The 18,501-nt window shown below is 39.0% G+C and overlaps 1 protein-coding gene across 1 annotated transcript; it reads left to right on the top strand.

The window, feature by feature from the left end:
* Positions 1–4,522: 4,522 nt before the first annotated feature.
* Positions 4,523–6,895, top strand: LOC128263644 (uncharacterized). The gene is made up of 2 exons (XM_052998719.1): positions 4,523–6,565; positions 6,632–6,895. The coding sequence occupies exons 1-2, from the start codon at positions 5,476–5,478 to the stop codon at positions 6,685–6,687; spliced, it is 1,146 nt and encodes a 381-aa protein (XP_052854679.1). The 5' UTR covers positions 4,523–5,475; the 3' UTR covers positions 6,688–6,895.
* Positions 6,896–18,501: the final 11,606 nt, after the last annotated feature.

Below are 18,501 nucleotides of genomic sequence, written 5' to 3'. Positions count from 1 at the left end.
GGGTATTCAAAAGTGGTAATATACACGGATCACCAACCCTTGAGTTTTTCGAATAGCGTAAATAACCATAACGCTAAGCTTAAACGCTGCAGAGACCTCATTGGCGAGTATAACCACGAGATCAGGTACAAGCCCGGAGTAGCTAATGTGGTAGCGGACGCGTTGTCCCGGGCCCCCGCAGAAATTAATTCAATCAGCTCCTCAGCATCAGCCAATAGCGACGAAAGCTCGTCACACAACCTCATATTTTCAGTAGAAGCTCCAATTAACGTATTTAAAAACCAATTATTATTACTGACTGCCGATACAGATTCCTATAGCTTCGAAATGCCATTCCCAACATACCACAGACACATAATTAAACAAAAATCTTACACGGAAGAAAAACTTATTGCAATTTTAACTAGTAAACTTGATCCTAAGCTTATAAACGGAATCATTACATCCGAATAGGTAATGGGAAAAATTCAAAACATTTACCCTACCTATTTTAAATCATACAAGGTAAGGTTTACTCAAAACGAAATAGACGACGTAACTTCGGAGTCCCAACAAAACGAAATAATTACCCTCGAACATAAACGAGCCCATAGAGATGCAAAAGAGAACAAATTACAAATTTTGAAGAATTATTTCTTTCCACAACTTACCAAGAAAATCCAAGCAATAGTTCAAGCCTGTCAAACTTGTAAAGAATCAAAATACGATAGACACCCCCCAAAAGGAGAAATCCAACCGACCCCTATTCCTAATTACCCAGGAGAAATAGTTCACATAGATATTTATATTACCGAAAAACATAGAGTCTTAACGGGAATTGACAAGTTTTCAAAATATGTTCAAGTAAAAATTTTAAAGTCAAGAGCATCTGAAGATATTAAAAATCCGTTGAGGGAAATGTTAATTGCTTTCGGTATGCCGAAATGGATAATAATGGACAACGAACGATCATTTGGCTCAGCAGCAATAATGTTTATGTTAGAAGATGAACTCAAAATATCATTACACACCACCGCACCGTACGCATCGACAAGTAACGGACAAATAGAAAGGTTTCATTCAACCCTATCTGAAATCATGCGGTGTCTCAAAAAAGACAACGGGAGCATATCATTTGAAGATTTAATCTTTAAAGCAGTTCAAGAATATAATAAATCGATACATTCTGTAACAAAAGAAAGACCCATAGACATATTTTTCAGAAGCACAATCTCTAGTTCAACAGAAGACATAGAAAAGAAACGAGAAGAAATAAAAAAGAAAATTAAAAATAAACAAACAGCCGACCTCGAATACCATAATCAAGGAAAAATATTACCAAAACTTTTTAAGCCAGGCGAAACTGTACATGTAAAAATAGATAAAAGATTAGGAACTAAACTTACACCTAGATACAAAACCGAGAAAGTAGCGGAAAATAGAACGACCACCATTAAAACACAAACCGGAAAAATCATACATAAAAATAATATAAGAACATAATTTTGCTTGGGAATAACTACAGTCCTCGACTATTCCAATTCACAAATCATCTCACTCGAAACCGGATTAGCGGCTAAACAAGACGGAACATTTAAAATCATCCACATCTTTAACCTACAAAGCTATGAAGAAACTCTGGCGAAGTTAGAAGAATCATTTCATTCACTCACCCCATCTCATCCATTACACCCATATCTTTCCTATGAACTAAAACAAATCCAAACGGAATTACGCATACTCCAAACTCAAAAAAGACAAAAAAGGGCAATAGAAGCAATAGGTACTGCATGGAAATGGCTGGCGGGATCGCCAGATCACCACGACTATCAGATCTTAGAAGACAAGATAAATGAGCAGCTAGAAAACAACAATAGACAAGTAGTAATTAACAGATTAATTAATCAAAAATAAACCAACTTACTAACGCTACTAATGCAATGTTGAAAATTACCCAGAGCTCGGAAGAAATCATAAATCAGAAATGGAATAAATCGTTCCTCACTACCTTACTTTAAAGTAACCACGGGGAACGGAAAAATTCTAAAATTCTTAATCGACACGGGCTCTAATCAAAATTATATTCAAAATCAATTAGTACCAAATCCAAAGCCAAATGAGAACACTTTTTCAGTTAGTTCAGTCGGTGGTAACAATAAAATAACACAACACGCAACACTTAAGCTCGCTAATATTTCGGATACACCCATGAAATTCTTTTTACTAGACACCCTAAAAACCTTTCATGGTATCTTGGGCAATGACACAATGAAAAGACTAGGAGCAATAATAGATGTAAAAAATGATATATTAATTCTCGGAAATCAACGCAAAATTAAAATTCATCAACTAGCGACACAAGCAGTAAATACAATTGGACCGCAAGTCAGCCATATGACCGAGTCACAAAAATCAATAATAAAACTCCTCGTACAAAGCCACAAAATCCTCTTCGCAGATCCCGATTCAAAGTTAGCATACACAACTAAAGTAGTAGGTGAGATCAGAACTTCATCAGATTCTCCAGTTTACGGAAAACATTACCCATACCCAATATCACTCAAACAAGAGGTAGAAAAACAAATAACTGAGATGCTAAGAGATGGTATTATAAGACCTTCAAGATCACCATATAATGCACCAGTCTGGGTAGTTCCGAAAAAGTCCGGCCAGTCCGAAGAAAAAAAGTACAGATTAGTAATTGATTATAGGAAACTTAATGAAGTTACTATCTCAGATCGGTATCCCATACCCGAAATTGGAGAAATTATTGCGCAGCTCGGGGACAACAAATATTTTTCGGTATTAGATCTCAAGAGCGGTTTTCATCAAATACCACTGAAAGATATAGACATAGAAAAAACAGCATTCGCGGTAAATGGCGGAAAATATGAATTTACGAGACTCCCATTCGGTTTGAAAAATTCCCCTTCCATTTTTCAAAGAGCGTTAGACGACATATTGAGAGAATACATAGGGATAATTTGCTATGTATACGTTGATGATATTATAGTCTTTAGCAAAAACGAAGTGAAGCACGGCAAAAACTTGGAAAGAGTATTTTCAACGCTACAAAACGCAAATATGAGGGTTCAAATAGAGAAATGCCATTTTTTTAAAAACGAAGTAGACTTCTTGGGGTACACAATATCAGAAAATGGAGTAAAAACCAACATAGATAAAATAAAAGCGATTACAAAATTTCCAGTCCCAAAAACATTAAAAGATCTCCGTTCCTTTTTGGGCATGACAGGTTATTATAGGCGGTTCATAAAAGATTACGCCAAAATAGCAAAACCCCTAACCATTCTTCTAAGAGGCGAAGAAGGCCGGATATCTAAGACCAAGTCAAGCAGAACTGCTATCAACTTGAGCAAAGATGCGATTACAGCATTCGAGAAACTTAAAAATACTCTCGTCTCCAGGGAGGTTACCCTTGCCTATCCAGATTTCGGAAAAGAATTTCAATTGACTACTGACGCTTCAAGTTACGCAATAGGCGCAGTATTGGAACAAAATCATAGGCCAATAACGTTCATTTCACGCACCCTGTCAAAGACTGAAGAGAACTACGCAACTAACGAAAGAGAGATGCTCGCGATCGTTTGGGCGCTCCAAAGTTTAAGACATTATCTTTACGGGTATTCAAAAGTGGTAATATACACGGATCACCAACCCTTGAGTTTTTCGAATAGCGTAAATAACCATAACGCTAAGCTTAAACGCTGCAGAGACCTCATTGGCGAGTATAACCACGAGATCAGGTACAAGCCCGGAGTAGCTAATGTGGTAGCGGACGCGTTGTCCCGGGCCCCCGCAGAAATTAATTCAATCAGCTCCTCAGCATCAGCCAATAGCGACGAAAGCTCGTCACACAACCTCATATTTTCAGTAGAAGCTCCAATTAACGTATTTAAAAACCAATTATTATTACTGACTGCCGATACAGATTCCTATAGCTTCGAAATGCCATTCCCAACATACCACAGACACATAATTAAACAAAAATCTTACACGGAAGAAAAACTTATTGCAATTTTAACTAGTAAACTTGATCCTAAGCTTATAAACGGAATCATTACATCCGAATAGGTAATGGGAAAAATTCAAAACATTTACCCTACCTATTTTAAATCATACAAGGTAAGGTTTACTCAAAACGAAATAGACGACGTAACTTCGGAGTCCCAACAAAACGAAATAATTACCCTCGAACATAAACGAGCCAAGAAAATCCAAGCAATAGTTCAAGCCTGTCAAACTTGTAAAGAATCAAAATACGATAGACACCCCCCAAAAGGAGAAATCCAACCGACCCCTATTCCTAATTACCCAGGAGAAATAGTTCACATAGATATTTATATTACCGAAAAACATAGAGTCTTAACGGGAATTGACAAGTTTTCAAAATATGTTCAAGTAAAAATTTTAAAGTCAAGAGCATCTGAAGATATTAAAAATCCGTTGAGGGAAATGTTAATTGCTTTCGGTATGCCGAAATGGATAATAATGGACAACGAACGATCATTTGGCTCAGCAGCAATAAAGTTTATGTTAGAAGATGAACTCAAAATATCATTACACACCACCGCACCGTACGCATCGACAAGTAACGGACAAATAGAAAGGTTTCATTCAACCCTATCTGAAATCATGCGGTGTCTCAAAAAAGACAACGGGAGCATATCATTTGAAGATTTAATCTTTAAAGCAGTTCAAGAATATAATAAATCGATACATTCTGTAACAAAAGAAAGACCCATAGACATATTTTTCAGAAGCACAATCTCTAGTTCAACAGAAGACATAGAAAAGAAACGAGAAGAAATAAAAAAGAAAATTAAAAATAAACAAACAGCCGACCTCGAATACCATAATCAAGGAAAAATATTACCAAAACTTTTTAAGCCAGGCGAAACTGTACATGTAAAAATAGATAAAAGATTAGGAACTAAACTTACACCTAGATACAAAACCGAGAAAGTAGCGGAAAATAGAACGACCACCATTAAAACACAAACCGGAAAAATCATACATAAAAATAATATAAGAACATAATTTTGCTTGGGAATAACTACAGTCCTCGACTATTCCAATTCACAAATCATCTCACTCGAAACCGGATTAGCGGCTAAACAAGACGGAACATTTAAAATCATCCACATCTTTAACCTACAAAGCTATGAAGAAACTCTGGCGAAGTTAGAAGAATCATTTCATTCACTCACCCCATCTCATCCATTACACCCATATCTTTCCTATGAACTAAAACAAATCCAAACGGATTTACGCATACTCCAAACTCAAAAAAGACAAAAAAGGGCAATAGAAGCAATAGGTACTGCATGGAAATGGCTGGCGGGATCGCCAGATCACCACGACTATCAGATCTTAGAAGACAAGATAAATGAGCAGCTAGAAAACAACAATAGACAAGTAGTAATTAACAGATTAATTAATCAAAAAATAAACCAACTTACTAACGCTACTAATGCAATGTTGAAAATTACCCAGAGCTCGGAAGAAATCATAAATCAGAAAGCAAATATTTTAAAGTATAAAATTCAATTAATAAAAGAAGAAATAATTAACATAATATACGCAATTACATGGGCCAAATCTAATACAATAAATTCATTTGTACTTACAAACACAGAAACCAAAATAGTGGAAGAAATTTTTAAAAAAGAAAATAACTTATTTTTTAACATAGAAGAATTATTGGAATTTGCTCGAATCAAATTAGCCACAAATGGCAACGACCTTATTTACATTATTAGCTTACCAACCATTGAATCAGATAATTGTAGAACTTTAAAAATTAAAGCAATAAAAAAAGCCCAAATAATCAATGATATAAAATATGAAAATTTTTTAGAATGTAAGAGACAATTATTGGCAATAATTAAACCTTGTGAATCCTATAATGATAAGACAATTTGTAATTCAGAAAATTTGTTAGATTTAAGCAATGATACTTGCGTAAACGCTCTATTAAACCTTCGAGAACCAGAATGTAAGATGATCAACAATCAACATATACCGGATTTCGAAGAAATACTACCAGGCACCATCCTGCTAAACAACTTCAATGGACCAGTCTCACTAGATGAAAAACTTCTACAACTGCAAGGCTCTTTCATAATACAATATCGTAATTCGACGGTAACAATTGGTGAAACCATCTTCAAGTCAAAGGAAATCAACGTAGTCGAACCAGAACCTCCGTTATTCCAACTATTGGGCGAAAAGACTAAGTTAGAGGAAGTTCTCTCACTACAAATGGTCAAGGAACTCAACATTAACAACACAAAAGCGCTGGAAAAATTAAGAAGCAAGGCAACCATAGAATCTTCCGTTAGCTACGGATCCGCCATCATCCTACTACTACTTATAATAGGATCAATCACGGAACTCCTACGAAGACGTAGGTCAACGGAAAGGACACCAGTTTCCGGCCAGAAACGCAAGAAAAGCCCACGCACTCCGGACCTGTACTCTACTACGTTGCGACCGAGAACAGTCGCGTTTAAGGAGGGAAGAGTTAACACCCAAAATAATACAATTTCTCAGACAGAGGAAATGAGTAAGCATTGATTGCACAACAAACAGCAAAGCAATGCCCTCAATAATAGAATTTCCCAAACCGAAGAAGAGAGCATTAATTGCACAACTAACAGCAAAGCAATGCTCTCAATAAAGTTCTAACGAACTTAGCTTGCACCTTTTGGTCAGCGATCGTGGGAATGCAGAATAGCCAATTTCCAAAGTTGATCGAACTCAACTTAGTGCATACAACAAAAACTATAATTAAAATGCACTGGCCAATTACAATTAAGTTTGGCCAACGGCGACGGCAACCAAGAGCAGCAACCAATAATATGAAAGAACGTCAGCAAAAACATCAACAGCGGCAGAGACGGCGGCAGCGATGGAGCGACGCGTAGCTATAAAAACAATTGTTTAATCTAAGTAAGTTAGTTCTTAATCCAACTCAATAAAGAAAAGTTAGATTATTTTATATAAAAATCATAATCAATCTTTTAACTCGTACACTGCGTCGAAAGGGTAGAAAAGCTCTCTTTGATGCACTCCGATCCTCTCACCACCTCTTCAAATGCTGCTATTACTCACGGTTCGGTGGGGAGAGATACCACCTTATCTGCAGATTATAGCTTTCGCTGTTAATAACTTTGAATTCACTCTCTTCGAATCTCTAGTTAAGATATCTTTACTTTTATTTAAAAATTTTTTAAAATTTAAAAATTGAGCTTGCGCCTCTAATAAGCCTTAAATATCAAAATTTCGGGTGAAACATGTGGTTCCAAAACTGGTAACGTGATAAAAGTAATTTGCCATTTCAAAAATTGTTGAAAAGTTGCTCATATCAATGCACAAAGCTTATTAAGAAAAATTGATGATATATGATATGTGCGACTCATCAATAAACTATGATGTTTACGTGCTGATCGTGCTAGTCATGCTGGTGGCGTCGCGATCTATGTTCATAACAAACTTAAATGTAAAATTAAGTCGAAACATTCAAGTGATAGTCCAATAGAATTTATACTAGTGGGAAAAACTGGCATATGTAATACGAAAACACTGATTGGCTGTATCTGTCGACCGAACAGTAAAACACCATACGAATTCGTCCTTGTTTTCATTGCGGATTTATCAGCTTTTATTTTGACATTATCCTAGCAGGTGACTTCAATAGCAACCTCTTAAAGGAAAATAATTTACTTGATGAGTTTGAGTCTATACGACTTTCCCTGTAAATAAAAAAAATAAAACTGTCAATGTTGAAGAACTTAACCACAAGTTTTCATCCATCGATATACCTGAGACTACCAGAACACACTGCGATACTAGTTTTAGCTTCATGTGCTTAAATCAATGTGATGTATTTTCTTGTATTCTTAAAGTCTAGACATTTTTTGCTATTATGCCATATATAACCTTATTTAACTACTTCTTCCTTTCCGATGGTATGGAAAAGAGCAAAAATAATTCCGATACCAAAGGCCAACAATGACTATTGACCAATTTCCATCCTATCTTTTCCTTCCAAAGTTATTGAAATCGTTATGTCTGTACAAAGTCATTGTTTCCTTGAATTCAACTCTTTACTGCAGAATAAACAGTCAGGGTTTCGTAAAAGAAGAAGTTGTATTACGGCCATAACTGACATCGTAGAGTATAATCGCCAGCAAATCGACCAAAATTACGTTACTTTCCTTATTCTTCTTGATCATAGCAAGGCATTCGATTCTGTAAATTACAACATTCTTAGTACTAAACTAATAAATCTTTTCAATTTTTCAAGCACTGCAATCAGGGTTTTTAGGTCTTATTTGTCCAACAGACTTTAAGCCATATCTGCGGGAAATAATATTTCCAATTTTAGGCATGTGTCAAGAGGAATTCCACAGAGATCCGTACTAGGCCCTCTGTTGTTCGCAATCTATGTAAACGATTTACCCAGTGTCCTGGGTAACTCGAACTGACCTGAGTGTGTTACGAAAGATATGTATTTTCTAGAATTTGGCTCAACCAGCGTTGTAAAGAGGCTATATCCTTGCAGTCGTTCAACCGCCTATAATCGCAACATAGTCACTTGCTACCATCCGTCTTCGAAACCAATACAATGGGCAAAGCAACTCTGACGAACTCGGATTTTTTTATCGTTTCTGCATGAGAAGTGCGTTGTGGGCGCTCATATACTGGGTACTCGTCATTTAGAAAAATTTACATTTGAATAGAGACAATTATTAATCATTCTTTTCACGTAGTAGGAAAATCTGTTCATCTGAAATGTGAAATGTTACGTCGTAGCGAGTGTTGTCGACTGAAACTTGGGTCACGAAACTGCCAAGCATATTCAGATCCCTATTACAAGTGCCTATCAGACAGTGTTTTACATTACTAAGCTCGATATTTACCAACATCCCAACCCCATCATCACGAATATTACACAGATCATAGCCTGTAAAACCAACTCTTCTCCGGTCGCGTGTGGACGTGTATTCTTAACTCTCCGGAAAAACAAATAGTTACTCTGTCGAAAACGTTCGAAAAAACTTTTAAACGCGAGGTTTTGCGATTCGCGATGCTAATTCGCATATCGTAAACTAAAGTTTTAATTAATTAATTAATTAATCTTTACGCACTAACAATAAACAAATGAGTAAGAACGTAGATCAGCACACTCAACGCCAAAAACAACAAGACGAAGCCCGTGAAAAAGCTCAGAGAGAGCAAGACAAACGTCGTCTCTCCTTGGCCCGTTACAATGCTTATTTCTCTTTCACGAGTAATTTTCTAGAACCGAAATTGCAAAAAAGTGCAAGTATACTGACCGCCGAAAACCAGAGAGCTAGTTCTTGCTCTCCCGCCCTACTTTTCACCGCTCAAACGCCATGGAGTGAGCAATGCAAAACTCCAACCGAGCTTCTGCCACCTAGTGCAACAACAACAGTAACTACTACGTCAACCACAACGGTCTCTGTCGCGGGTAAAGCAACAACACAACTAAGTGCAAAAATCGTGTCAAACGGCAAAAACAAAGCTACGGAAGGCGAAATGGCAATTCCGCAAGCGGGTTCGGCCATGCAGACAGGCATGGATCGCTACATTAATATTTCCAAGCGCAAGCTCACACCCCCAAAAAAATCTGACGGCAATATTCCCAAAATAAACCGTACCAACAAAGGCCCCGAAAATCTCGGTCCATTAAATGAAAATAGATTCTCTATTCTGGCGGAGCCTGAAACAGAGTCTGAAGAATTAGCCCCAAAGAAACTTAAGCCAACACCTATCTTTGTTCGGGAGAAGATCTCCAACGTCCTCGTCAACAAAATAGTTGAGCTCGTCGGAAAAAAAACTTTCATGTTATTCCGCTTATGAAATAGAATATAAGCGAAACCAAACTTCAAACCAAAAAAGGAGGAAGATTTCCGAGCAGTGTCGAAGTACTTAAACGAAGTCAAAAAGAATTACTACACGTACCAGCTGAAAAGTTGCAAAGGCTTACAAGTTGTGCTCAAGGGAATAGAACCCGATGCGACCCCCTCCAAATTTATAGGGGCTTTAAAAGAAAACGGTTTTTGCGCAAAACATGTTATAAATATCATAAACAACAAAAAGAAGCCGCTACCACCTTTAAGGTCGAGCTGGAGCCAGACAGCAGAATTTTGAAAAAAAAACGCAGTGCACCCAATCTACAAGTTGCAGTACCTTCTGCACCGTAGGATCACAGTAGAAGAGCCGCACAAACGGAACGGGCCAGTGCAATGCACAAATTGCCAGGAATAACGACACACCAGGACTTACTGCACCCTCAGGTCAGTTTGTGTAGCTTGTGGAAACTGCCACGGCTCCGAACCCTGTCCTGCCAACAAGGAAGACTCTCTCACTAAAAAGTGTGTAAACTGCCAAGTCTACAAGGAGATGAAAAGTCGTATGCAACGAGCGACAACGGCACGCCAGAACATCTACATGAAATCACAAACGACACCGGAAGTTTTCTTCGCAAAAGCAGCCAGGTCATCATTTGGGCACTCAATTACCACCAACGAAATTTCCTACGCCAGTGCTCTAAGATCAGGCACAGCTCACATAGAGCCGAAAATCGATAACATACAGCAGGCCATGGGGCCGCCACAAAGTAACATGGAAACTATGATGATGACTTTGCAACAAAATATGATGGAATTTATGCACTCATCAAAACATGCAACAAACTGGACTACGTTTCACCAGGCAGTCCTACATAGGACACTACCTTATTTAATTGATTTTGCTGTGACAAAAAAAAATCCTCGCAATCTGCAAAATCGCTTTTGGATCTATCATCGGACCACTCATCAGTGCTAATAACTTTTCTTCAAAACCTGGAACTAATCGAGCACCCTTGCAGGCTGACGTCACATCGAACCAACTGGCTGAAGTTCAAAAAGTATGCTAGTCCCCACAGTGAACTAACTCCACAGCTCAACATCAAGGAGGACATAGACTGCTATGCATATGGGGTCTGTACTCGTCGCAGCAGCCAAAGTCTCTACCCAAATCTAACTGCGCCGGCCGAAACAGTAACTCCCATAAGAGACTCTTCAGGCAGCTGGGCCAGAAGCGACAAAGACAGAGCTTGTACATTTTCTTTACACCTTCGAAATGTTTTTCAGCCAAGCCCTGCAAATAATTCATTCACATTACCGTCGCCATCAATTCAAATTGAAACTGAGACGGCGCCAATTCTGTTTCAACCAAACGAAGTTGCAAAAGTCATCAGCGAGCAATTAAAAACAAAAAAGGCCCCAGGAGGTGATCTAATAACTCCTAAGAAGCTAATTGAACTCCCAAACTGTGCAGTTGAGGTAATTTGTAAACTCTTTAACGGGATTACACGAATTGGCTACTTCCCAAAAAAATGGAAAAAGTCGGTAATCATAATGATCCCAAAGCCAGGAAAAGATCACACAATACCAGCTTCATAAAGCTCTCGTGTCTGTCAAAACTGCTCGAAAAATGCCTTCTGACGCGCATAATCCCACATCCGAAAGAGCACAACGTTATTCCGGCACATCAATTTGGCTTTCGAGAAAGCCATGGAACAATAGAGCAATTCAATAGATTAACAACAGAAATACGAACTTCGGGAATACTGCAGTGCGGTATTCCTTGACGTTGCGCAGGCTTTCGACCGAGTCTGGCTCGATGACCTTATGCATAAAATCAGAATGTTACTGCCGGAAAACACTCACAGGATACTTGAATCGTACCTTTGCAACAGAGCCTTCGCCGTGAGATGCAACAGTACAATATCCGACGATTAACCTGATAGAGGCTGGAGCTCCACAAGGTAGCGCCCTTGGTCCAACTCTATTTCTCCTTTACACCGCAGATATTCCCACGAACGAGCGGCTAACTACTTCTACATTCGCAGACGATACCGCGGTCCTAAGTCGGTCCAAATGCCCAATTCAGGCAACAGCACTACTAGCTGATCATCTCGTGGTAGTGGAGAGGTGGTTATCAGACTGGCGTATAAAAATAAATGCGCAAAAGTGTAAACACATAACGTTCGGAACGACAACATACACAGATATCTTTGCATTCTACCCGTAAAAGATGAAATATCAAAACAAAAAGCGTGTGTGGTACCAAACTAACTTCTCATCCAAACCAGCTCGCCAGGGGCCCAGCCAGGGTTTCCAACCGGACCCGATTACAATGAAATGACCTTCCAGCTCAGAAATAGTTATTAGAGCCCTTTCATCTCGCGTCAGTCATCTAGACTGTTAGATATAGTTTTAATTTAAGATTTTATATTGTTAGTCTCAATTCAGAGAAGATTCAATAAATAAAATGCATATGTAAACAAAAAAAAATAGCCTGTATCGATCTAAATTTGCCTAAAAATGCATTTGCCACCGCTTCTTATCTAGTTCATCATTGGCTTGGGACTATTTTCTGTCAACTTTAATCGTTTTGAGTTGTCCTTGAAACAAAAATGGTTACATTGATTGACCGACCAACAGCTTATGGTAACACAAGAAGCATTACTATCAATGTCATTGCCAATGACGACTGCCCTTAAAATTTGTTTCCTTTTTGTTGTGTTTTCCTCAACAAACTTATCCTCAGAATTCTCTGATAGTGGATGCTTGCATACCAGTTAGGTTAGGTAAGGTAACGTAGGAGCGGCACACTTAGTTCTAGATAGGTCCGTTGTGATACCGCATGAATCTTTTTTTCCTTGACCTAGTTGACCAGCTGATTTAGCATAGCTTTTATCCGGTTGCTTTCATGAGCATGTTCTGCAGATTCATCATGAAGAGATTGCCTAGGTAATAAGTCTTATTCTGCATAGGGTCGGACAAGAACGGTACAGGTGTTCCACCGTTTCCTCTTCCTCCACGTCCCTGCAACTTCTGCAGAAAGAATTTTGGGCCATGCTTGGCGAGAAATGCAGCAGTGTCTTACATTTTACTATGCTAGATTCGCTTGTCTTTTATATTGGTTTTATATATTTAGCTTACAGATAGCCATCGGTATACCAATGTTCTCCTTATCCGGAAAGAGAGGTATGGTAGTGCCATGTCTTGAGAGCTCGTCAGCTATAAAGTTGCCTGCGATGTTTCGGTGTCATATCAGGTTAATGTTGAACTGCGGAGCCATCTCGTATAGAGTTTGATATTGTATGAGAGTTTGTGTTGGTCGCATATATAGACCTATTAGCAATTTGGCTATCGCTGTAGATGTTAATCCATATTCTTTGACAGTTGGTGTTATTTACATGCAAAAGTGCTTCTGTTATTGTTGTCAAATGTTATAGGTTTGCATAGGTCCGTTATGGTTGGAACTCTGTCATGACCATATGTTTGGGAATTCCATTGTCCAGTGTCTCTCAAACGAACCGCCGCTATTTTAGCCATTTCATTGCCGGCTATGTCCAGACTAGGAAGGCTCAACAAAGCGTTCAGCGCGTCGTTTGGGGCAATGCGAAAGGCAAAATTTATACATTGGGATGCCATCCGTTTAACCTGTCTAGGATTTTCCGATTTGGCAGACTACTGTATATAGCTGATTTGGTGCTGCCGATATTTGTTTTGGGTCGATGATTAGAATTAGAAAACCTCCACGAAGTATTAAAACACATCCAATTTTAGAATGATTTTAGATATTGATTTCTTGTAGTTTAACAGCACTTCTTAGTCTTGTGCATATCTTGCGAATGAATCTTGGTAGCCCGATAACAAGCTATCGAGGCGGGATTATCATCATCGCTCACACTGGTCAAACTACACGCCGCCTATATAAGCGGAAACACAGCGCCAGGCACTTGCGTTCCGACAAACTTCGAGGAATATCCGGGTAAGTGTCTTGGATCCGTAAGAGTTCGGTTTGACCCAATTCGGCTCTATGACCTGGTGAGGATAACCAACGCCCAGTGTGGTTTACGAATACGCATCTAGCTCGGTCATGATCATTTAGCCCGGCCCAGGTTACGAAATCAGGCCCATCTCAATGAGTTCCTCCCAGAAGTTTCGTTTCTCGGCCCGGCTAAGATACGGAATAAACGGTAGGTCGAAACTAACGATGCCCTACACTCCCACATCTCACTAGAAAACCAAGTAGATCGTTCCTCCCAACGACCCAGAAAACTACGTACCTACTTACTCGAACGACGAGATACTACGAAGCAGTGCGCGACAGGCCATTCCACAGCACCAACACGACGGAGCAACCAGTGCGCAACCGGACTTTCCACAGCACCAACAGGACGGAGCAAGCAGTGTGCAACCTGCTATCCGCGGAGCCGACCCAATGAATCAAGCAGTGCACAGCTCGGTCCTTCCGCAGCGCCGATGCAACGAAGCAATCAGTTACACAACTCTGTCTTTCCGCAGCACCCACGTGACAAGCAGTACCTAGCTCTGCACTTCCGCAGCGCCAACGACTCAGAGGCACCCAACCAAATTACCGAGTAGAGGCAAATGACACTACTTTTGGAAGATCATTAATAAAAATAACAAAAAGTAGTGGGCCAGATGACTTCCTTTCGGGACACCAGAAAAAACCATTTACGACGGAGGAAAGTTGATTATTGAAAATAACGCGTTGAGTTCTGATTGAAAGATAAGAAAATTAGGTGGAAAACCAAGAAGAGATAGTTTATGAAGGAGAAGGCTATGGCTTACCAAATCAAATGCCATGTTGAAGGCAGTAAAAATAACGTCTGATTGGCATTTATTTAGGAAACTACAGTGGATGAGAAATGAAAATTCAAGAAAAAAAAACCCACCGCAGAATTGGTTTTTAAGTATTTTATATACAACCTCGATTTCTTTTTTTTTGAGGTAAGTCAAGTGCCTATTGAACCATGGGGGCTTAGATGTGTCACTTACTGATACCTCAGGAACGAAAATATTGATCGACGACTGAAATTTCAAGTTAAAGGATTACACTGCAGCCGATAAGTCACTAAATGATTTTAAGGAGGACCAATCAATAGCACTCAAATGCTGGTGTAAACCAACAAAATTGGCATTACGGAAACATTTTACACGTATGGCAGCCTTAGTCTGAATTTCTGCAATAATCTCAATATTCAACAACAATGTTGGACGGTAGGGGTCTTCAGGCAGAGAAAATGGAGGGCTTCTGACGACATTTGCGAGAGTGTGGTTATTAACAAAGATTTAGTCAAGAAGTTTATCCATATGGTTCTTAACATAGTTTATCTGCCCAGAGACAAGTCCGCCAGGCCGTGGATAAAGTCGAGCTGGCTTTCGGCAAAAAGGAGATTCTAGTTAGATATGTTGAAATCGCCCATTATAATAAGGTGGTCCTCGTCGGCAATAGAAGAGTATACTATTTGAATGGCAGAAAGGTGTATTAAATAGAGAGATATATCAGGTCTAGGTGGAATGTAAGAGCAAGTTATATAAATATTAATGTTATTGATATTTATTAATTGTTAGCCGGCTCGAGGTCAGGATGTTGAAAAAATAAAACAATTTTTTTAACTTTGGTTATTTGTCAATATATTTCGGATGTTCTTCGGCAACCGTCTTCAGGACAACTATAAAATAATAACAACGATCTTAATATTCTTAACAAACAGAAAACAATTTACATTTGACATACATTTAATTTACACGTCTGCGTCCGGTGACGTGAATTTGTTAACTTATTCTTCGTTCCCTAGTAAATGTCTATATAAATGAGCGCGAATGTCAGAGTCCGTTTTGTAGTTCATCCGTATTTCTGTAGGTATTTTTATGATATGTAGCATTTCTATGGTGAATCGTTTGGCATAGTGTTGTTCTTGTGTTAAGATACTCGCCTCTTCGAAGTTTGGAGAGTGATTATTCTTGGCACATTGGGACATGAGTGCTATTTTTTGCGCGTTTGTATGGTGTCTAGCTTTAAAGTCCGATTTATGCTGTGCTAGTCTTTTAGTTTCGATTTTGTTGTTCCTATATATATATATTGTTGCATACTTCGTTGTTTTTGCCGTTGCACGGTATTTTATATTTCACGTCTTTTTTTTCAATTTCATTTACCTTTGATTTTGTTCTGTTGTATATAGATTTTAATGTGTGGTCTGGTTTATTCTGTGATGGAATTTATGCACTCATCAAAACATGCAACAAACTGGACTGCGTTTCACCAGGCAGTCCTACATAGGAAACTACCCGATTTAACTGATTTTGCTGTGACAAAAAATATTCCTCGCAATCTGCAAAATCGCTTTTGGATCTATCATCGGATCACTCACCAGTACTAATAACTTTTCTTCAAAACCTGGAACTAATCGAGCACCCTTGCAGGCTGACGTCACATCGAACCAACTGGATGAAGTTCAAAAAGTATGCTAGTTCCCACACTAAACTAACTCCACAGCTCAACATCAAGGAGGACATAGACTGCTATGCCGATGCACTGGGGTCTGTACTCGTCGCAGCAGCTAAAGTCTCTACCCAAATCTAAGTGCGCCGGCCGAAACAGTAACTTCCATAAGAGACTCTTCAGGCAGCTGGGCCAGAAGCGACAAAGACAGAGCTTGTACATTTTCTTTACACCTTCGAAATGTTTTTTAGCCAAACCCTGCAAATAATTCATTCACATTACCGTCGCAGTCAATTCAAATTGAAACTGAGACGGCGCCAATTCTGTTTCAACCAAACGAAGTTGCAAAAGTCATCAGCGAGCAATTAAAAACAAAAAAGGCCCCAGGAGGTGATCTAATAACTCCTAAGATGCTAATTGAACTCCCAAACTGTGCAGTTGAGGTAATTTGTAAACTATTTAACGGGATTACACGACTTGGCTACTTCCCAATAAAATGGAAAAAGTCGGTAATCATAATGATCCCAAAGCCAGGAAAGGTCACACAATACCAGCCTCATATAGACCGATAAGTTTACCCTCGTGTCTGTCAAAACTGCTCGAAAAATGCCATTTGGCACGCATAATCCCATATCTGAAAGAGCACAACATTATTCCGGCGCATCAATTTGGCTTTCGAGAAAGCCATGGAACAATAGAGCAAGTTAACAGATTAACAACAGAAATACGAACTGCATTCGAGTCTCGGGAATACTGCAGTGCGGTATTCCTTGACGTTGCGCAGGCTTTCGACCGAGTCTGGCTCGATGACCTTATGCATAAAATCATAATGTTACTGCCGGAAAACACTCACAGGATACATGAATCGTACCTTTGCAACAGAGCCTTCGCCGTGAGATGCAACACTACAATATCCGACGATTAACCGATAGAGGCTGGAGCTCCACAAGGTAGCGCCCTTGGTCCAACTCTATTTCTCCTTTACACAGCAGATATTCCCACGAACGAGCGGCTAACTACTTCTACATTCGCAGACGATACCGCGGTTCTAAGTCGGTCCAAATGCCCAATTCAGGCAACAGCACTACTAGCTGATCATCTCGTGGTAGTTGAGAGGTGGTTATTAGACTGGCGTATAAAAATAAATGCGCAAAAGTGTAAACACATAACGTTCGGAACGACAACATACACAGATATCTTTGCATTCTACCCGTAAAAGATGAAATATCAAAACAAAAAGCGTCCTACCACACTAAACTAATTTCTCATCCAAACCAGCTCGCCAGGGGCCTAGCCAGGGTTTCCAACCGGACCCGATTACAACGAAATGACCTTCCAGCCCAGCAATAGTTATTAGAGCCCTTTCATCTCGCGTCAGTCATCTAGACTGTCAGATATAGTTTTAATTTAAGATTTTATATTGTTAGTCTCAATTCAGAGAAGATTCAATAAATAAAATGCATATGTAAACAAAAAATAATAGCCTGTATCGATCTAAATGTGCCTAAAAATGCATTTGCCACCGCTGCTTATCTAGTTCATCATTGGCTTGGGACAATTTTCTGTCAACTTTAATCGTTTTGAGTTGTCCTTGAAACAAAAATGGTTACATTGATTGACCGACCAACAGCTTAACACAAGAAGCATTACTATCAATGTCATTGCCAATGACGACTGCCCTAAAAATTTGTTTCCTTTTTGTTGTGTTTTCCTCAACAAACTTATCCTCAGAATTCTCTGATAGTGGATGCTTGCATACCAGTTAGGTTAGGTAAGGTACGTAGGAGCGGCACACTTAGTTCTAGGTAGGTCCGTTGTGATACCGCATGATTTAGCATAGCTTTTATTCGTCCGGACGCAATTGGTTTTTTGTACCATTTTAATTTTTATCGGTTTCCACGTCTAATTGTTACTGAGTCCAAATAAGCTAAAAGATCGTTTTCTTCTAGTTCCATTGTAAATTTTATATTATTGGCGAAAGAGTTGAGCTTGGTCAGTGTAGTTATTGATATTAATTTTAACTGCAACGAATTCAATGGAATGTTGGTTTTCAAAAGGAAAAAATCTCTGATGAAAGTGAGTTGTGAACTGCAATTAATACGCTACCACCCAGGGTGATGCGGTCAGTTCTTTCTTGATCGGAATCCGAAGAGTTTGGCCATG

Source organism: Drosophila gunungcola, unplaced genomic scaffold (genome assembly GCF_025200985.1).
Source record: "Drosophila gunungcola strain Sukarami unplaced genomic scaffold, Dgunungcola_SK_2 000010F, whole genome shotgun sequence".
Classification (NCBI taxonomy): Eukaryota; Metazoa; Arthropoda; class Insecta; order Diptera; family Drosophilidae; genus Drosophila; species Drosophila gunungcola.
Note: the sequence above shows the minus strand (reverse complement) of the source record. Positions and strands in the feature narration are given on the sequence as shown.

What these genes read in the sequence shown, in the direction of transcription:
- LOC128263644 (XM_052998719.1), top strand. Translation starts at nt 5,476, where the DNA reads ATGTTGAAAATTACCCAGAGCTCGGAAGAAATCATAAATCAGAAAGCA. An exon ending in TTCTCAGACAGAGGAAATGA is followed by an intron (nt 6,566 to 6,631) that starts GTAAGCATTGAT and finishes CCCAAACCGAAG; the next exon opens with AAGAGAGCATTAATTGCACA.